The sequence below is a fragment of the Hemibagrus wyckioides genome, linkage group LG18 (genome assembly GCF_019097595.1).
Source record: "Hemibagrus wyckioides isolate EC202008001 linkage group LG18, SWU_Hwy_1.0, whole genome shotgun sequence".
In the NCBI taxonomy this organism is placed as follows: Eukaryota; Metazoa; Chordata; class Actinopteri; order Siluriformes; family Bagridae; genus Hemibagrus; species Hemibagrus wyckioides.
In genome coordinates this window covers 20,315,697-20,337,569 of record NC_080727.1, presented here as the reverse complement: position 1 = coordinate 20,337,569, position 21,873 = coordinate 20,315,697, and the positions used below count along the sequence as shown (strand labels likewise).

The 21,873-nt window shown below is 39.4% G+C and overlaps 1 protein-coding gene across 7 annotated transcripts in view; it reads left to right on the top strand.

Moving 5' to 3' along the window:
* The window catches only part of gria1b (glutamate receptor, ionotropic, AMPA 1b), an 81,329-nt gene extending 60,564 nt beyond the window's left edge, over positions 1–20,765 (top strand). The window contains exons 12-16 of one of the 7 annotated variants that reach the window (XR_009207260.1): positions 3,983–4,181; positions 4,750–4,991; positions 7,116–7,230; positions 7,739–7,853; positions 14,993–15,127. Coding sequence is in view for 3 of the 7 variants with exons in the window: in XM_058416028.1 (XP_058272011.1) it covers positions 3,983–4,181; positions 4,750–4,991; positions 7,116–7,230; positions 14,993–15,127; positions 18,433–18,591 (850 nt within the window). In the remaining 4 variants the exon portion in view is untranslated. Of the gene's footprint in view, positions 1–3,982; positions 4,182–4,749; positions 4,992–5,355; positions 7,854–14,992; positions 15,128–18,432 lie in introns of those variants that run through there. The other 6 variants (XM_058416028.1, XM_058416029.1, XR_009207259.1 and 3 more) reach the window with 6 other exon arrangements.
* Positions 20,766–21,873: the final 1,108 nt, after the last annotated feature.

The window sequence follows — 21,873 nt, the reverse complement described above, 5'->3', positions numbered from 1 at the left end:
GCTATGATAAATTAACTTTACAGTATAATACAATAGTAAGTTATTATGTTTTAGAAATGACATCATTAGGATTTCTTTTGTTTTCACATTTGTTTCGAAGTCCTTGAAAAACCCACCCTCTAACCCGAAAAAATGTATTCATCAATCCAGCTTTTCATTATTTTACACGCCAGATTAGATTAGACTGTTCATAAAAACCAGCCAGGATCCGGCACCTTAACAGCTTTTTAAACTAAGGTCCGAATATTAAATTCATTTTTAAGCAGTGATCATTCTTTAGAGTGTGTGCTTGTGGGGATTTTGATGGATATGGCAACCATGACCTTGTTTTCGTTCCTTGGAGAAATAAGCAAAAGTGATGGTGCAGAACAAGATGCTGAAAAGTAAGAGATGCATCGTCGCTGTTTTTGAAACTTGTCCGTCCGTCACTCAGAAGGATTCGACCCTGTACGCTTTCTACGCGCCTGCTTGGGTTTTAAGGACTCTGAAGTAACAGTCACAGACGAGTAGAGAGGATTGTGCAGAGGACAGGAGACTGTGAGATCCATGACGGCGCTGTGAAGTAATTACTCAAGCTGAGAAAGGCTTTTTTTTGTTGATATTCATCTACATTTCTGCATTTATACGCCCTTATCCAGAGCGACTTACATTTTATCTCATTTTATTCAACTGAGCAACTGAAGATTAAGGGCCTTGCTCAGGGGCCCAGCAGTGGCAGCTTGGTGGATCTGGGATTCGAACTCACAACCTTCATATCAGTACTCCAACACTAAGCTACCACATCTTGTTATATTTGTGTGGACATACAAATACACAGGCTACGTTTTCGGTCAGTGGTGGTTCAAGTGGTTAAGGCTCTGGGTTGTTGATCAGAAGGTTGGGGTTCAAGTCCAAGGTGCTACTATTATGCCGCTGAGCAGGCTCCTCCACTACATGGTCATTGCATCATGTCTAAACCTGTGCTCTAACCCCAACCTCCAAATTTGCTATATGTGATTTTTCAGGAATGTTTGATGTATATGTGACATAAATAAAAGCTTAATCTAAAGATTAAAGAGTAAAATGAAGCTTACCATCTCAGAAATCACTGATAGGTTATAGTTACTATCCATCATTGGCTCACAGTCATCATACCTATGCTATTATCCCTGTATGATGCCATTCAGCACTATTCCATGAAGTCTCTAGAGAATTTTTGGATCTTTTCCCTTACTAGAATCAGCCCACTTTACCGCAAGGACCAGAATTAAAGAAAAATATCTTAATCAATCAGCCAATTTACACCTTGCTAGCATTTCTAGCACTTTCCACTGTGGGTTTCCGAAAAGCTTCGACTGTGGTGAACATAATCAGTGTCATATAACAGTGTTATGAGCATAATGATGTTCATAAAAGGTCAACAAAGTCATCATTACACCTCCTCCGAAACGAACTGCCGCAGCATGCCGTCGCCTGCGTCATATTTATTTCTCTAAGAGAAAGGAGCAGAGATGTTGGAGTACATTAATATCTTTTTATTTAAGCCGTCTTTCTAGATATGTTGCTAGTTCTAAAATGGTGGTGTCTGGTTAGTTAGCCTGTGGCTCATCAGTTAGGCTAAGATGCCTTTATTTGTCACAGTGAAATTCTTTCTTCACATCCTTGGCAGTTGGGGTCAGAGTGGGGGTCATCAACGAGTAATTAGATTAGGGGCCTTTCTCAAGGGCCCAACAGAGGCAGCCCTGGGGCTTGAACCCCAATCTTCCATTCAACAACCCAGAGCCTTAACCACTTGAGTTACCACCACCCCAAACAGCACACTTCCCTGACCAGGAATCGAACCCAGACAAGAGCACCAAATCCTAGCCACTAGACCACCAGGGACACACGGCCGAGGGTGTAAAAGGGATTTGTCAGAAGTGGCATTCGAACCCACGCCTCCATTTGGAGACCAGAATACCCGAGTACACGGAAGGGAACAACCCTTGAGTCTGGTGTGAAGGTCACGGTGTAGACATTCATCTGTACGATCTATAGTTGCAGAAACATCTGCTTTACAGTTTCACACCCCTGAACGTGATGCTGAACATAATGAACTGTGATTGGTCAGTCTGAAGCTCTGGTGTTGTGAGATTAGTGGCTCGTCGCAGGACTAGTTTATGTGATGGTAGATAGACTGCAGTCAGGCTCAAAGCAAGATTGTACATTTATACATGTGCCACTGTAAACACTTTGTGTTCTTCCCTGCTTTTCTAGCACTAGAGCTTACAGCTGTTTATGTTGCCAGGGAGACGCTGCTGTTGATGATTAAATGAGAGATTTCTTTTTATTTAAGAATTTTGCTTATTTATTTGTTTGTTTGTTCATTTATTCCTGGTTTGTTAATGATCTATCTATCTATCTATCTATCTATCTATCTATCTATCTATCTATCTATCTATCTATCTATCTATCTATCTATCTATCTATCTATCTATCTATCTATCCGTCTGTTTGTCTATCAATCCGTCTGTCTGTGCATTTATTTGTTTGTTTAATTTTCATTTTGTTTGCATGCGTCATTATGTGTATTTGTTTTCCTTAGTATTTATTTATTTTTTTCTTATTTTTATTAAATTATAAATAATAATTTAATAATAAATAATAAGTTAATAATAAATAATAATTTAATAATAATTTAATAATAAATAATTCTAAAATTTTAATGTAATTTTTTATGTATTTTAATGTGTTTATTTAAAACAAACTTTATGTTTTTGTATACTGAAGTTCAGATCAATTGATGGATTGATTGATTGATTGATTGATTGATTGATTGATTGATTGATTGATAGTAGAAGTGGTATCATATTGTCTAAAACGTTTAGAATGGCAAAGAAGTTAGGAGTCCCCGGCAGCCTAGTTCCCGAAAGCTCTAATAGATTGCAGATTTGCTGTAATTTGTGGAAACCTGCTGTTCAACAACACAACCGCTTTTTGTTCCCGTCAGCAGGGCGATGCTGCATGACTGACAGATTGGTTTCTTTGGATGGAGACACAAGTGCACTTGTTGTGCTCTCACAGTAGCTGAGCTGAAAAAAAAGAGTAAGAAGCAGAGACAGACTGAGAATGAAGGGCAAGAGAGAGAGAGAGAGAGAGAGAGAGAGAGAGGTGTGAGGAGTGGATGGAGGCTGTTAGCTGTCAGCAGCAGAGTGGAGAACAAGGCTATGGCTCATTGTTTTTCACCTCCTTTTTGCTGGCGTTATCAGTGTCGCTCGGGCATGCTCCCTCTCTCCTCCTTCTCTCTTCTCTCTCTCTCTCTCTCTCTCTCTCTCTCTCTCTCTTGTCTGGCCTCGTTTTGCTCTTTCACTGCATTGTGTTGGAGGGGTTGAAGCCCTGAAGCGAGGAGTGATAAAGGAAAATCTTTCCAGAATAATGATTGCCATAAGGCTTTGGAATTAGGTCTGTGGGTGAGGATTTTCTTTTTGGCAAATTTCAGCATCGTGTGTGTGTGTGTGTGTCCAGGCAAATCCTAAATAGGATCCTTCTTATCTGTGCTACTTAGCATGAAACAATGTACTCATCTATTTTTACCCTTGTGTGTTGTCTTTTTGTCCCTTAAATCCCCCCTTTCTCTCTCTCTCTCTCTCTCTCTCTCTCTCTCATTAAGAGACGTGAGTCTCCTTTAAAACCTAGAACCAGGCCTCACGAGTTTTGACACCATTTCTTCTGGTTCCCTAAGCATTTCAGCATCTATTGTTTGACTTGCTCAGGTGTTTTATGATTTGCACCTTTAGATGAAGTGTAAGAAGCGTGTGAACTCTAATGCATATGACAGCGAATAAATAAATGACGAGACGTCTCAGCTATAGCCAGGGGGTACGACTGATTTCCGTTACACACACCTATAGTCCAGGTTTATCAGTCTTCTTACGACAGGAAATATCTCTATGTATGTATCTCTATACCCCGGGCCTTGATCTTTGATTTCGTCTTACGAGGAGTTTGGTTCTTATGATTTTAGATCCCTCTCTGGTCGTATAGTCGGAGGCGTCTGGTGGTTCTTCACCCTCATCATCATCTCCTCCTACACGGCCAACCTGGCTGCCTTCTTGACTGTGGAGAGGATGGTATCACCCATCGAGAGCGCAGAAGACCTGGCCAAGCAGACAGAGATTGCCTACGGCACCTTGGATGGAGGCTCAACCAAAGAGTTCTTCATGGTGAGAAATAAAGCACATTTGTTGCACGTTTATGTTCTATATCAATATAATATTTTTACAACAGTTAATGTAAAAATGTCTTTTCAACAAATCCAAGAAATCTAGTCCTTATGAAATGCCTATGAATATGAGATCTTTCAAAAAAATGTAAGAACACAGGGCATGTGGGATGCAACAAAAACCATGAAATGAACAAAAAACACATTAAACAGACATACAGCATTCATTCATTCATTCATTCATTCTTAGTAACAGCTTGATCAAGGTCTCGGTGGTTTAAACACCAAAAAAGGCGAATAGTTTGGGTATATTTTGGGAAATAATGACCAGCCACACGAGTTAGACAATATTACAGGTAAGTAACAACACCACACCTCTTCCTGGGAGCAATTCCAAACCCGAGTGATGAAGCTGAGGTCGAGGAACCGCTTCCATTTCTATCTCTAGATTTTTCCAGTTTTCCAGGTTAAGCCCCACCTACTTCTTGTTTTACATTTGAATAAAGATATAGCAGCGTCTTATATATATATAAAAGGTAAAATCATTCTTTTTCTTTTTTTGCCCTCAGAGATCAAAAATAGCCGTGTTTGAGAAGATGTGGTCCTACATGAAGTTTGCAGATCCCTCAGTGTTTGTAAAGACCACCGACGACGGAGTGAAGAGAGTCCGGAAATCCAAATACGCTTATCTGCTGGAGTCCACCATGAACGAGTACATCGAGCAGCGCAAACCCTGCGATACCATGAAGGTGGGAGGAAACCTGGACTCCAAGGGGTATGGGGTCGCCACTCCTAAAGGATCTGACTTAAGGTACAAGTGACGTACTTACTAATCAGAATGAAAGTGTTGGTAGATTTTGTTTGTATAGTATTTTGTCTTATAATGCTGAAAAACTGGAGAGATTACTCTGGAAATCATTTCGGTTTCACTTACACATCACAGTCAAATGTGAATCCTTATCTAACGATAAATCGAACCCTAACCTTGACTATGATTTCCTATTTTCCTGAGTAATCTCTCTACACTTTGATACGTTGGAATATTTGTGACTTGTCCTCATCTCTGGTCCTGTAAACGGTCATTGTTCACTCTGATTCATATCCCTCATGAGTCACATTTTCATAAGTAAACACGCCTCATTGACGCTCTTCTTTTTATCGATTTATTCCTTCAGGATTCACCTCATGACGTCACTCCATCCCATTCCATCACTTCCACCACGTCAGTATGCTGAACTCTCCCTGATGTTCAGCTGAACATTTTCACAGACATCATTCAGAAAGCATCTTACAAGCAAAACCGATTAACAGGTTAACATCAGCATAGATCTGAAAATTGGAAATTCATCGCCTTTATTTGTTGACCATTACTGTCATTCATGCCTCATCACCAAGTCTTTTTCTTTGTAGTATGTTGTTTTCCACCAGATACTGTACTTTCTGGACAATAAGTGTCTGCACTGTAAATCAGCACTGCTTTAAAGACGGAATAAAGTATCAGGCGATTTTATTTTCCGTAACTCCCGAGTCCTGTAGGTGTAGACAGCTTCCAGGATAGGGTGAAAAAGGCCATGTGGATTACCACGGGAGCGTGTTTATCTCATTCGTTCACTCGTCTTCAATTACTGCTTTATTCTGTGTTGGATCATGGAGTTGTTTTTATTTTGAGAAGCTATAAATTAAATTTACGAAAATATATTTACGCCAGGCGTAAAGTACCGAGCGCATGACCAAAGATAATGGTTTTAAACCAAATCTTCCAATAACGCAGCTCATCCACTGCTGCTGCCTCTTTTATGGGGGTGCCATTACTTTTGTCCCAATAAAATACTTGGTTGTCTTTCTAGCCATTAATATGACCTTGAAAGGACCAAGTTTCACAAAAGTGTTCAATTTTTGGGGTTTGGTTTAAAGAAGATAATAAATCGGGGAAAAAAAGTGACATTAGTGATTTTTATTATATTTATACGTAAATTTTCAAGGCGCTCTTGTGGTATAAAAAATTTTTTTTGAAATTGTGGAAATGCTCCTCGGTTCCGTCATATTTTTTTGGGATAAGTGAGGCCCAAAATCCTTCCGACATTTTAATGCTGAATTTTTCTAATCCTCTCGTTGACTTTCTTTTGTTAAGATATTCAAGGTTCAGATGCTGAAAGTGCCTTCAGGCCTACAGTGAAAGCATTAATAAACAGGCGCTTGCTGCAGGGCAAAAGACACGTCTTATAGTCTGGAAAATGCGGTCCTTTGACTCTTCTCCTTTACGCCTGTTACTCTTTCTGCCAAAGCAGTGAATTTCAGACTCTAACGCTCATGAATGTAGTCTGGCTTTCTGTTAGTCACCCATAAGCCGACCTCTTTCTAACCCCCCTGTCATACAGAGGGAGGGCTCAGAAAGAGAGGTTTTACTGAGAAAGACACTGTTGCCTGGGAGCAGAGCAGACCCACGGTCTGTTCGCTTTCCTTCCCAGCGGCACTCTCTGCCACGCAGTGGAAGGGCTTCCCTGTAACAGCGCCGGAGCTGGAGCACATGAAGACTGGGTAAGGGTGGAGCCGGCGCATTAACAATGCTGGATGCCGTTAAAAAGAGATTATCCAGAGCAATTCACCTTAAACTTCTTGAAACCACAATCAAAAATCATAACCGGCTTCAATCCAGAGCATTGCTAATGCCTCCTCTTCCCTTCCCGGGAATCCATGTCTTGCTTGGTAAAATCTGATCACACTACTTTTTTTTTCTTTTTTTCTTCTGAACATCACACAACACAAGACAACAAAAAGGTCTTGTAGAAACAGGCACACAGTCAGACAATCAGTTTTTTTATTTATTTATTTATTTATTTTAAGATTGACTCACGTTTCATTTCCTACAACCTCTGCCTCGCTGTCCCATTCTCACCACTGACGCTGACCCCAATTATCTTATTATCATTTCAAGAAACCGAGTAAACCTGGCAGTGTTAAAACTGAACGAGCAGGGCCTGTTGGACAAATTGAAAAACAAATGGTGGTACGACAAGGGCGAGTGCGGCAGCGGGGGAGGTGATTCCAAGGTCAGCCCCAGTATGAGCTATCCAGCGGGTAACCACTACGGTGGAGGGGTAACCGGCAACTACAAACTCCAAACACTCTGGCTAAACCCGTAGACCCGTACTCGTGCAGTACGGGGCTGGGCTGCTTGAACCCATCCGGATCTGACAAACCGATCTAAATGATCCTCCAAAAACAATTCGAATTGAATATTTTGCAACCAATCCCGAAAAAGCTATCCGAGTGTTTCCACCTTTTGCCGGTTACCCAAAGTGATATAGTAATACACATCTTGCACTAGGGAGAAAGGCAACAAAGCTAGATGGAGTATTAATGCATATCACTTTGTCACTGAACACATTATTCAATCTTGTGATTAAGCAATTTTTTTCCTCTTTTTTTTTTTTTCCTTCAATCTAGCTGTAGCCATGTAGAACACTAGTACATATTTTATAGGTGTGTGTTGACTTAAATGCTGAATAACATAAGATAACATGGGTAATGTTATTTATGTTATTTCCCTGGTTGAAGAATCCCCGTAAACCTAGCGGTGTTGAAGCTCAATGAGCAGGCCGTCTTAGACAAACTGAAAAACAAATGGTGGTACGATAAAGGCGAGTGCGGAAGCAAGGACTCCGGAAGAAAGGTTAGTTCCCGCATTGGTGCTTTGCCTCACTGTAGTGAACAAGCCTCAGAGCTGAATCAGAAAGCCCACTCATCCCCCACCCCTTAGTACACAGCAACTGCCTGTGCTCTGTCTCCAATCTGCCCTTTACCTGAACACACACACACACACACACACAGCTTTAGGCTGTCTCATTGCTTACAGTAATGACATTTTGAAATACAGTAGGTAGGTGTGTGGGAGATAAGCACCTCAGTAAATGTAGCCATTTGCAGATTTTGGTGTCATGGAATGTTTAACCCTTATGTACTGTGCTGTCAGAATGACCCAGTGACCTTCATTTGTGCCGAGAAAGGGGTTTTCTAGGGATCGTTTCTACAGCAGTGACATTATCTTCATTTTAGCTCTAGCATTTTCTGATTCTCGACTTCCTGCTACCAGACATTACCGGGAAGTTCGCTACTGTGCTTTTTCAAATCAGCAATCGTTCACTTAACGCAAATAAAACCGGACACGACTTGGTAGAAGAAATTCTGTTCGCTAAAGCGGAAAGGACGCAAGAACGTTTTTTGCTTCTTTCGCTTAATGATCAAATTTGACCTGGCTCCAGCAGATCCCTGTGACCCTAATTAGGAATAAAGCGGGTATAGAAAATGGATAGAAATGGATTTGTGAGACACGGTTTTGCGAGTCAATAGAAAAGTGCACAAGACTGTAGGCTGTATGGACATTAAAAAAAAAATAAAAATTAGTGGAGCTAGCTCTTATTAAGTAGTAAAAGTATACAAATTGTACTTTGCTTTCTAGGATTTTCTTGGCATACTTTCTGTTGCGATTTTTTTGATACTGATAATAAAATATTTTTTATTTTTTTTAAAAGACAGAAAATTGGGGTGTTTAAAAATCATGTCTATCATTTATTCATATATCAAGCATAAAAGCTCTGGGTCGAATGTTAAGTCACTGTTCATGAGGGTTAAATAATCTACTCTACCGCTGAATTTGTATTTATTAATTGATTAATTTATTTATTCTGATTGAATTTGGATTATTTCGATCCGTTCAAACTTCGAAACCAAATATCGAAACCAAACCTCGCTGCAAATTCATATATTGGTAAAGTGTTGATGCCTGTTGACTACCGAGTCCGAAATCATAAGCTTTATTTATTAATTTATTGCCTCTGCTCCTTCGTAGAGATCTGTGCACAATCCTGCAGAGTTTTGTTCCAACTCTATTATTTCAATGCTAAAGAAATCTTTGAGTAGATCAGTCAGATTATTTATCTGTCACTTAATCCATAATAATAATAATAATAATAATAATAATAATAATAATAATAATAATAAATTCAAGCTTAGATGGCTAGAATGACTAATTATGATTCTGAATCATTCTAACCAGGTTACTTTGGTTTGTACTTTTGTTTGTTTTGACCAAAACCAGTTGATTAGAGTCATGAGTTTGTGTTTCTGTGTTGATCAGAAAAGTCGTGTACACTCACAGACCACTGTATTAGGAAAACAGTTAGACATTTAAAGACTGGAAAAAGACCAGCTGGTGTTTTTCTGTGCCTCCTGTATTCTTTGATTCCTGTTCTTGGCTTGATTGAAGTGGAGCCTGATGTGATCTGCTGCTTTTGTAGCAGAATCTACCTCAAGGTTCAACCTGTAATACATCTGAGATGCTTTTCTGCTCACCGTGGTTGTAAAGTACGGTGGCCGAGAAGTGAAAAGCAAAATAACGTCCGAAAAACAAACAAACAAAAAAAAAAAACAATACCAAGAACAAAAAAAAAATCCCAAAACTAAATAATAAAGCCGAAAACAAAACAAAAAAATCCAAAAACAAAATAACAAAGCTGAAAACAAACAAAAAATCCAAAAACAAAATAACAAAGCAGAAAACAAACAAACAACAAAAAAAAATTTGAAAAAAAAAACGCAACAAAGCCAAGAACAAAACAAAAAAAAGCCAAAAACAAAATAATAAAGCCAAAAACAAAAACAAAAAAACCCAAACAAATCCAAAAACAAAATAACAAACCCGAAAAATCCAAAAACAAAATAACAAAGCTGAAAACAAACATAAAAACAAAACCAAAAAAAAAAAAACAACAAAGCCAAGAACAAAACAAAAAAAAAATCCAAAAACAAAATAACAAAGCCGAAAACAAACAAACAAAGGCAAGAACAAAAAAAAAATATATCCAAAAACAAAATAACAAATCATAAACTACAAGGACAATTCAGACAAACCGGAAAAGGTAGCTATGGAATTCTTATCGCTGATTGGACAAGATATCTGTCATTTAAGATATACAAGAAGCAGTAAATTATGTATCTAACTTTATTTCGTTTACAAGTGTGGATTTCTGCCTTCACTTTAAACCATTTTTCCAATAATGCAACTTTAAATCATTTAAAGCAAATAACAAACATATATATTTATCTTTTAATATTCATTCAACATTCATATGGCGTGATTTTGGATATACTGATTAGTTTGTAAAGTCTAAAAACACACCTGAAGAACGCAGGTATGTTTTGAAGACCAAACTACTCCAGATTAAAGGATGTAAGGAGCGCTATAAGAGCAGAGCTGTGTTCACAAACACACTAATCCACTTTCTACTGCTGCAGCTACTGCTGGACGTCCTGTAGATCTTGAGTGACAGATGTCTCGTCCAATCAGCTGTAAGAATTCCAATCGTAAATTTATACCTACCTTTCCCGGTTTTGTCTGAATTGTCCTTGTGTTTTCGGATTTGTTATTGTGTTTTCTGATTTGATTTATTTTGTTTTGCACTTCTCGGCCATTGTAGTAAAGAGTGTTTATCTGGCTATTCTCCCCTCACCTCTCTCTCTTTCCTCTGTGTCATTCCACTTGCAAACCTGATGATTTTTGTAGTTTTTCTGTAGCATTCTGTGTAAACTCTAGAGACACTCTTGCGTGGGGAAAAAAATCCCAGCAGACCAGGAGTTCCTGACCTGCATCAGCAAGATATAATGCATTTTGCTGGATAACTGCATACATGAGCAGGTGTACAGGTGAACAAGCCTAATAAAGTGGCTAATGAGTGCATACTGAGACAGAAACAATGATCAGTAATATTAGCGATGGTTCTACTCGAACTAGTAGTGACCGACCAAATCCAGGTCATGGAATCTTCACACGAGTGCATACTTTGTTTAATTTGTGCTTTTAGTTTCTTAAATTAATTTCTATGCCCATATTTTGGTTAACATGCGTTTTTTTTCCTGAGGAAAATTTGTGCATGGGTTAACTTCAAAACCGGGTTTAGGTAGGATGTAATGCAGTCAGTTGTAGAAAGACCTAGGAAAAAAACCTGTCTGAACTGTATGTTCAGCATAGAGTCCTTTTTACAATAATACCAGGGGCGGTTATGGCAGTATGTCTTAATTAGACCTTCGTAACATGGCAAAGCATATTTTAATTAAATATTTCTATTCATAGCAGAGACTCAGTGATTCTGCCTATTTAACTGAGCTGCAACCTGCTTATTCACTTTAATCCACATATATCACATGTACGTTTTAAACGAGAGCTCACATGAGCAATTGCTTAACAATATTATGAAAAAGCTACTGTAATATAACTGTTATTAGCTAATTAGAGAAGTTTCAGATTGGAAAATGAGAACAAGCGAAATGTGCACATGCATTAGGGTTTTATCAAACCCAGATCACTTTCTTCATCACATATACAGTAAGTAATAGAATTCCTGTTATCGTTTGGTCAAAACACGGTACATATAACACAAGACATGACAAACTACACAACACTATAATTATTATCCTAATAACCGAATACTGCACATTCAACAGAAACTGATAGGCCCAGCTGTAATTTGAATGATGCTAAAGCTAGAGATAGCAGGTGAATGCACTTCAGAGTGTCGTAAACGGAGTGGTACGATTATGGTACACACGGGATATAAAATCTCTACACGCCCCTGTTAAAATGGCAGGTTTTTATGTCGTTAAATTGAAGGCAAAATGAATCATGTCAGATTTTCGTCACATCTTCTTGGTTTCATCCCAACTCTGTGGTCTGCTAAGCAAGCAGGGTATCTCAAATCTCAAATGCTGAAAGGTATCGATCAACAAATAGAGAAAATAGGAGCTTTGCAGTGGCTCCACCAAGCTGCAGGAATATCTGACAAGTTGATTATTCTCCGCATGTGACCATAATCTCTGATATGTCTGGGCTGGTGGTCAGGACGGCTGGACGGAATCCTTTTGTCAAAAAGTCTGATAAGCAATTTCAAAAGGTAGAATAATTTCAGAATTTCAGAAGGTATGGTTGATGCAAAATAAAATAAAATAAAGTACACCAGACCCACGGTGCAGCACAGTGGTGGTAGCGTCAGGCTTTAGAGCTGATTTTCTTTAGCCAGAATTAACTGGGGCTTTTTAAATCAAAGTACAGGGAATCATGAATACCTACAAATACCAGCTGATTTTAGTTCTCCATGAATTATGACCCAATTCATACATCCAAATCAATAAAGGAACGGCTTAACCAAAATAAGATCGATATTTTTGAATAAATGAGCCAGACCTCAAACATTTCTTGGGGCGATCTGAAACGAGATGCCTTTACAATTTGATTGAGTTAGAATTTTTTTCGCAAGAAAGAGCAGGAAAATATTCCGCTGTACATAATCAATAAAGGAACTGAAACAGTTTGGCTGCAGCTGCGAAACTTCAGGATTCATACTCTCTTTTTATATCTGTCGATCTAAATAGCAATAAAGCACAATGAAAACACCCTAACGGCGTGATCTGATCTCACAGGTTTGATCTTATGGACTTCTTGTTCTGGCATCAAGGAAAAGAAAAATCCTGGATCATGTCAAACCATCAACAATCCAATCTGGCTAACTCAGTAATCCGTGTACAAAGAGAAAGAGCCAGGGTGTGTTAGATAGAGGCTTGAACTAAACTCTGCAGGGTGCTGGAGCTCCAGGGGCAGGTTTGGGCAGCCGTGTTTAAATTATTCACTGGGATCTAATGTCAAAGCCTGTGACGTTTAATACGTGCACTGTTATTAATCATGGTACTGTAGTCTATTCAAGTGGGATCATGGTTTGGGATCAGATTCATCCTCCATCCACAATCGAGTAAAAGACAGTTTGGAGAATAATGAGTGAAATCGCTGTGAAATCCCTCACTTGATTGCTTTTTCCCCAAGAAGATGTTCAGTAATGCTAGCTATCCTTGTCCATGTTTTATAGTGCCTTGCATAAGTATTCACCCCTCTTCAACTTTTGTACACATTTTGTCCACTCGACTGGATGTTACTGAAATTACATAACATGGGTCTATATTAAATAGCCCGTAATATCAAATGTGGGTTGAACAATACACCGATCAGCCATAACTTTATGACCACTTGCCTGATATTGTGTTCGTCCCCCTTTTGTTGCCAAAACAGCCCTGACTGGTGATGCACTGTGTACACTGACACCTTTCTATCAGAACCAGCATTAACTTCTTCAGCAATTTGAGCAACAGTAGCTCGTCTGTTGGATCGGATCACACAGGCCAGCCTTCACTCTCCACGTGCATCAGTGATCCTTGGCCACCCATGACCCTGTCGCCGGTTCACCACCGTTCCTTCCTTGGACCACTTTTGATAGATACTGACCACTGCAGACCGGGAACACCCCACAAGAGCTGCAGTTTTGGAGATGCTCTGATCCAGTGGTCTAGCCATCGCAATTTGGCCCTTCGTCAAACTCGCTCAAATCCTTACGCTTGTCCATTTTTCCTGCTTCTAACACATCAACTTTGAGGACAAAATGTTCACTTGGTGCCTAATATATCCCACCGACTAACAGGTGCCATGATGAGGAAATCATCTGTCTTATTCAAGTTTTGCAATACAAATTTTCAACTTAAGAACTCATCTCTAGAACAAATTCAATTCATATGCCGAGGTTCCAGTGTTGTGTATTCTGGAAAGGATCTGGAGATGTGTCATTAAATCCATATTTGGCTTAGTAGTTAGCACGTCTGTCTCGCACCTCTTGCTCTCTTGGGGGTTTGATTCCTCCCTACCTCCAGAATTTACATGTTCTCCCTATGTTTTGGATACTCCAGTTTCCTGCCCCAGTCCAAAGGACATGTGCTGTACACTGATTAAGATCTCTAAATCATCTGTAGTGTGTAGGATTGCCCTGCGTTGGTTGGGTTGGTCCAGAGCATCCCATGCCGCCTTGTGCCCCAAGTCCTCTTTGATAGGCTCCAGTTTCCTTGTGACCCTGTTTAACATACGCGGTACAGAAAATGGATGGATGAATGCCACGTCCACCAAAAATCAGTGATGGGTGATGAAGGATATTAGTCTGACGTGCAAATATTTCAGTATTATGGGGTATTTAATGTAGACTCAAGAAAATATGATCCATTTCAAAATGTCAGAAAGTACAAGGGGGGTGAATACTTATGCCAGCCACTGTAAAAGCAATGTGCATGCTAATGGATGAGACCACCAAAAAAAAGAAATGGTCCGAAAAACTTGTGCATGCCACTGATTTCTACTGCCCCAGTGTAATGTCATGTAATGGCCACCGTCATGGGGACAGAGAAAGTGCTCACAGCCCATAGCTTACGTATGAGACATTATAACCCCCAATTCCCTCCCAAGTCCTCTCACTTACTGAACGATTCCTCTCACTTACTGTATGCCCTTTAAACGTAGAGGCTGCTTAAACTGTACACTGAAGAAATGTTTTACGTGTTTCTGTGCTAGACCTTTTTTTTTTTTATTTTAAATCTAAGTCTGCAGAAAGAAGATGAAAACTGTCATGTTCTGGAGAGTGATATGTGTTATTCCAGCTTGTGACTTGTGCATGAGTCTGTCTGCATGCATTAGAAAAGTGGTTACTAGATCGTTTTATTACTTCTAGTTATTTATTAAAATCTGTAGAACAGATTTAAAGACAATATGTATTATATTGTAGTAGAGAACTACTGTATATACTATATTGTGTTTCAGAACAGTAAATTTCCTGTTTTGATAGCCTAGCTAGGTGAATGCATATATGTGTGTGTGTGTGTGCATGTGTGTGTGTCACTGAGTGTGTTGTATATGTATTTGTATGTACTGATTGGATTCTCTGTGCTGTTCAGGATAAGACCAGCGCCCTGAGCCTCAGTAATGTGGCAGGGGTTTTCTACATCCTGATTGGAGGACTAGGGCTAGCCATGTTGGTGGCCTTGGTCGAGTTCTGTTACAAGTCCAGAATCCAGTCTCGGAGAATGAAGGTTTGTAAAGAATATAGTGCTACACCTGCACCCTATTTTAGCTCCAATGTTGACCATTAACCCAACTGTTACATTTTGTAACCCATCAGCCAAGGTTGCTAGCAAAGTTACTAACTCTAAGCTGTTACAGTTTGTAAACCTAGCTAGCAAACCTGCTTACTTTAAGCTAACTGTTACAGTTTGTAAGCCATTAGCCTCGGTTGCTAGCTTTCGCTTGGTTAACTGTTACATTCTGTAAACTATTAACCAACGTTGCTAGCAAACATTCTTCCATTAGCTCAGCTGTTACATTTTGTAAACCACTAGCTAAGGTTTCTAGCAAAGTCGTGAACTTGAAGCTAATCCCTACATTTCATAAAAGGTTGCTAGAAAGGTATTAGTATGCTAAAGAATAGATTTGCTAATAAATAAAGTAGCCACTAGCTAGCAAGAGATAGCCCTTAAAGTCCCTGACTGAGGTGATAGAGAGGGATGAAGCTACCGAGTAGGGATTAGCGCTGACTAAAATGGATCCCACACTGTATCAATGTCTATTTTTACCTGAATGCAAACATCTTTTGTCTTTTCTTTTTTTTTGTCTCTTCTTCTAGTCATTTTATTCCAATTTATTTTCACTCGAATCTAAACTCTGATACTGAGCCAAAGTCATTCTCAAATCACAGGCGATTCCTCCCGCTTTTTTTTTTTTTCTCCGGAATAAGGATCCCCTCCAACATCCGTATCTTGGATGAAGCTCATCAGTGTGAAATACACAGCGTGATTATAGGAGCGTGACCGCCCTCATTCTCAACACAGGGTGTTAGTAGGAAAGAGGTAACAGTGGGCGAGTGCGATATAGAAAACCTCCTGCTGTGAATTTTTTTTTTTCTAATCATGGTCCGCACTTGCTTCCTTCGTTCCTTCCTTCCTCCCTTCTCGTTCAGCCACCAGAAAAAAAAAAAAAAAAAAAAAAAAAACAGTGACAAATTTAGATTCAATTACCAGTGGAACCATGTGGTGAATCAGACATATTTTTTCGGTCTTGAAAACACCATTTTCTGTGTATGTTGTAGTAAAAAATAGCTTTTTATTCCCTAATATTTGACAACAGCCATTAGCGGTGTGCTCAACAAATCATTTTAATGATATGTTTTAATTTGCTAGATGTAATTACACTGCGCTAGCATTAACTAGCATGTTGTCAGCTGCCTTTATCATACACTGAGCCACGACATCAGCGTTATATTTATTAAAGAATATCATGACACACTGTTTAATTAGTTTATAGTTACGTCTAATGTTGCAGAACATCTGTGAAACGAGTTCTTATTATCACTTACTGTTCATTAGAACATTTAGGAACAGTCATTTTCCCCCATCAGAGCCCTTTTTTGTTTGCTAGCTAGTGGCATAGAAAGAGTTTTTCCATATATGCTAATCAAACTTTCCTCACTCAAATCTTCACCATATCAAATATGTACACCATTAAACTTGCTTACCTTAGGCTAATTGTTATAATTTGTTGCCAAAGTTGCTAGCAAACAAATTTACATTAGGCTAACTGTTTCATTTTATAAACCATTAGCCAAGGTTGCAAGAAAACTTGCCTATTTTAAGCTAAGGATATTTTGTAAACCAAGATTGCTAGTAAGCTAATTAATATTCTGTTAAGCAAACATTCTAATTTCTACATTATGCCAGAAAGGTATTAGTATGGTAAAATAATAGACTTGCTAGTAAATATAAGGCTAATAGTGTGTAAAGTAGCCACTAGCTAGCAAGTGGAGACTGAGGTGATAGAGAGGAATGTAGCTACAGTAGGGTTTAGCAATGAACTAACTGTTTTTGAGTATTAACTGTTTAATACAGAAATAGAAATGTTTGTTTTTACCTGAATGCAAGCGAGTATATTGTTACCGTAGGAACAAGCTCACTTGTTTTGTAAAACATTACATTTGTTTGCATTAGATTAACTAGTATAATTTAGAAAGCACATTAGGCTACATTAGATTAGGCTGATTGTTGTTTTATACACCATTAGCCAAGCTTGCTAGCAAACTTGACTACTTTAAGCTAATTGTAACATTTTCCACACCATTAGCCAAGCTTGCTAGAAAACTTGACAACTTCAAGCTAACTGTTACATTTTATAAACCATTAGCAAAGCTTGATGCAAACTAGACTACATTAAACTAACTGTTACATTTTATAGACCATTAGCTAAGGTCACTAGAAAACAAGCAAATATTAGCTTAAAAATGATGTCATATTGTAAATATAAAGCTATTAAGTGTAAACAGGTAGCTAGCAAGCGTTAGCCTGCAAAGTCCCTGACTGAGGTGATAAAGAGGGATGAATCTGCACAGAAGCAATTAACAATGACAATGCTTACAATAGGCTAACTGTACACCTTTAGCCAAGGTTGTTAGCGAAGGCACTTGCAATTGGCTAACTGTTACACTTTGTAATCAATTAGTCAAGGTTACCAGAAAGCTAACTAACAGTATGTTTATAATGATTTAATTGTTTTTTTAAGTGTTAATTGCTAGCAAGCATCACCCCTGACTGAGGTGATATCAAGGGATGAAGCTACAGAGAAGAGATTAGCACTGACTAACAGAATAATCCAGGAGTATAAATCTCTGTTTTTATGCAAACAAAACGTCATCGTATCAACACATCAGTTAACGTGTTTATGTAGAGCGTAATCCATACATACGTACCATGGAAATGATAACGTATTAGAAAAAGCTCATTATTATAAGCCTGTGATTTGCCTGGCAGGTGGAATTACCATATAGCCATTCTGTTACAGAAAATGAATCAACTCCTTTCGATCAGTCAGAATTGAGACTTGAAGTATAAAATATTGCAGTCAGAAATCGCAACTCCTGGAAGGCCAATTGGACGGCATCAGCTGGGGAAACATTATCCTCTCTGAAGCAGTGAAGTGTGCTGGATTTGAATTTGAAGCCCGACAGCCACATCATTAGCTCCTGTTTGAAGCCTACAGGGTTTCATTATGTGAAACTAATGCGGGCGCGAGTGGCTTCCCGGCTAGCGTCATTTCTTTTATTGTCCTAATTATTTTCTAACTGCTGAATTATTGTGCAAGGCTGCCATATTGACAGACGTATACAGCTCAAGTGAGGCATGAATTTCCACCAGAGCCTGTAGATATACAGCTTTGAGTGGCAATTGACCCTGGTTTAGACCTTGTTTTTTGTTTATTTTTTTTTTTAACCCATATGACGCATATCCATTTTTAACCGAAAGATAAATCTGGATTTGGTGTAAGAACGGTGCTTGTGGTTTGTCTCTTCTAGCAAATCATCGACGCAGCGATGTTGGGCTCCAGCCTGAGCCGCATGGGCAGCGGAGGGGAGAACGGCCGTGTGGTGGCTCACGATTTTCCCAAAGCGGCACAGACTCTGCCCTGCATGGGCCAAGCAGCCGGCATGGGCATGAACACCGGCGGCATGTAGACATGCCTGCTACCGAGGGACAGAGCAAAAAAAAAAAAAATGAGGAAGAAAACACATAAAAACACATGTGAACTTCAGCCAAAAGAAGGATTTACTCGTTATCCACTCTCGCGATGAGAGAACAGAAGGAGCAGAAATCTTTTTCTAATAGACGTTTTTTGCTTATCTGGTGCAATAAGGAGCCTGAATGGGAGTTTTTGTACGGAGCATCGTTTTCTTCGGGGACTTTAACGCCGAAGCTGGGAAAATAGTGACACTTGCACTATGACTACGACACTATGTATGACTTTCGTTCGGTCTTGTTTGATTCGTCAGTGTCTTGATGACGACGAACCTGTTATTTTGTTTCTTGTTGACCTGCTCGTGTATAGTTCCCCCAATCCGAAACCCCTAAAACCCTCTTTCCAACGCTGATGAAGTATGATGCATTTGTTTGTCTCATCACCCTCATTAAAGTCGCCGGTCAAACCTCCACTCCCGACGAGATCCCTCCAGAAGAAAACAGGAGCTGATCGCTCGCACATGTCATATCCTGCACTCCGTCTCCTTCTGCCCTGGCGTACATGATGAATCACCTGCTCGCAGTCTCCGGGCTGTGATTAGATCTCGGAGAAAGAGCAATCTAGAGAGCGTGTGAAAGCGTAGGAGAGTCAGAGCCCGAGCTACGACAAAAAAGACAAAGCAGGAAAAAAAAAAACCCAGTGTTGAATGTTTTCATCCCGCACCGTCTTCCACGTGTTGTTTACATTTCTTCATGCGTGAGTAAAGGTTTACGAGCATTTCTGTCCCAGAGTGCGCTGTAAGCTGTCGGGACGATCAGAGAGCGTACGACCGGAGACTTGCCGAAAGCCGACGAAGGAAGCGGGATGAGTTGTACGCTGTTGATGCAATACCTTGAAAACACATTAGGAAATTCTGCTTTTAGCAACACCAGGAGTTATGATTGATGTAAGGAAAATGAGAAAGTAGCTTCCCTAGACTTTTTTAACTTAAAGATTTTATGTGCACAAATAAAACTGGACACAAAGGCTAATAGGAGCGTCCCAAGTCTTTTATTATTTAAACCTCAAACCGAATGCATGAAATTTGAGAACTCCACTATACTTCGTGTCCCGAATCGCAGTAATCACTATTCTACACCGTTCTGTAGTCTAAACCGAGTAGTAAAAACCACGACAAGCAGAAAAAAAACAAAAAACCGAAGTGTGGAATGTACACTTCATGCACTCAGAAACTAAAGGAAGGGGGGCGGGGCTACCAGGCGTTGACACTGAATGAGAAAACATTTCAAGATGTCCGATGCCACTCCTATGGACGATACAGTGTATTTGAAATTAGCCCACGTTGTGTGATTTATTTTTCAACATTTAAAAATGTTTTAAAAACAAAAGCGATCCATTTTGAGACCCTTATAAAATCCATTATCTAGACACTGAGGTGCATAAAGTGCAGTAATATCTCATTTGGGACGCAGCTCCAGGGTTGATCCTGATGGAACTTTAACTATAACTATAATTTAAAAATAAAAAACACTAACTGATTCGGTCTGGGGCAGTGTACCGTCTGGACTAACACGAGAATGACATTGTAAAGCACAAGAGAACGTTTTGCACAGCAGCAACGTCACGTCACCTTTTCAGCTTTTCAGCTTACGTATCGGGGCTCCAGCATCAGCGACCCTCCTGTATGTTTCCTCAGTAAACTCTACGGCACGCTGTAGCCACGACTCGGTGGAGGCGACGTGCTTACAATACCTGTAGAATAGATCGTTTGGGTTTTTTTTTTTTATACCGGCATTGATTTTTACAAAAGGAGAAAACAAAAAAAAAAGAAAGAAATACGCATATAAATATTTCCACTAACAAGAAAAAAGAATATGATGTCGTACATTCGTGGTGGTTTGATAGATTGTTTTCATTTATTTTTCGCTCCTGTATTTATGGTGCAAATTTTATCCCCTCTGTATATTGTTTCCTTCATGTTTTTTTTTTTGGTTTTCTTTTTTGATGCTGTAGATTTCTTTTGAAATCCTTTCAGGGCTGTCTTGTAACTTTTTACACACGTCAGTGTTACAGAGTACCTTTCAGAAACCTGCGCAGGTGAGTCTGAATTCTGAAGCTGTTCAAGAGAAAATATGTTGACATGTGTTGCTCAGAAATAAACTTTTCTAAGCGCAACGCGGGTTTGCGGATCCTTCTCTCTCTTTCTTTTTCTTTCTCTCTCTCTCTCTCACATGTGTTTTCACAAGAAAGGTGAATCGAATTGAAAGTGGTAATTCTTTCACAATTGCTTCTTCAAATCCTCATTTCAGACTGGATTGTGCTTGGGTGCTCAGGGTTATGCGCTTCACTCAGGCTCATTTACTCCCTATTGTGGCGTTCTGTTTTACCTCCTCCTCTCCAACAGCTCAGTCGAACAGCAGAACAGATGATTTCATCCCCCACCGCCGAGATGCATTCATATAAAATAACTATTTACGGGACCTTTGCGCTGCGGAGTTCTTTCTGATGCCTCTCGCAATGCGCTATCGATCTCAACAAATGCCACATTTGTTCTCTCTCTTTCATTTCCCCCACAGACCTGGCCTTTCCAGACAAGCCGCTCAGCAAAAGTAGCCAGTTATTTTTTTTTATTATGATTTTTTTTTTTTTTCCAAGTCAATCACCAAAAAGCGCCCGTGGCTTTCATGTGTGTTTCAGTATTCAATAACGTACCTCTGTCTGCCGGGACTAAAGCCGTGCCCGTCTGTGCTATTCCTAAAGTGCATTTACCACATGAATATACTTGGAAATATTGCTGCTTTGACACATCTGCAACATAGCGACTGCCTCGAGCTAACAACTCAAGACATCTTCTTCTTTTTTTTCCCCCTCTCACTGGTGTGGGGTTCACAAAAGTGTAGAATTTGATTGTGAAGATGATATTTTCATTTCAAAACACACACAGAACTCACATTCCATTACGCTCAAGAGAAATGTGTCAGAGCAGCCATTCGGCAAACGTTTTCATTGGCCTTCATGGCCTGGAAGAAATAAAACTCACCAGGATGTGCTGTTCCAGAAAAAAAAAATGACATGGTGTTGTGAAAGTGAAGCAGAAGGTCTTTCCCACATCAACGTTTAATTTTCCGTTAACAGAAAGTGTTTTACACTACAGAGATTTACGGTTGTATGTAAAAGTTTTGGCACCCCAGGCACAACTACATATATTATTGATTTTTTATTTTTTTAAGTTAGCTGTTGAATTTTTTCTGTTGGATATCAATGTGCCTTTACTTTATAT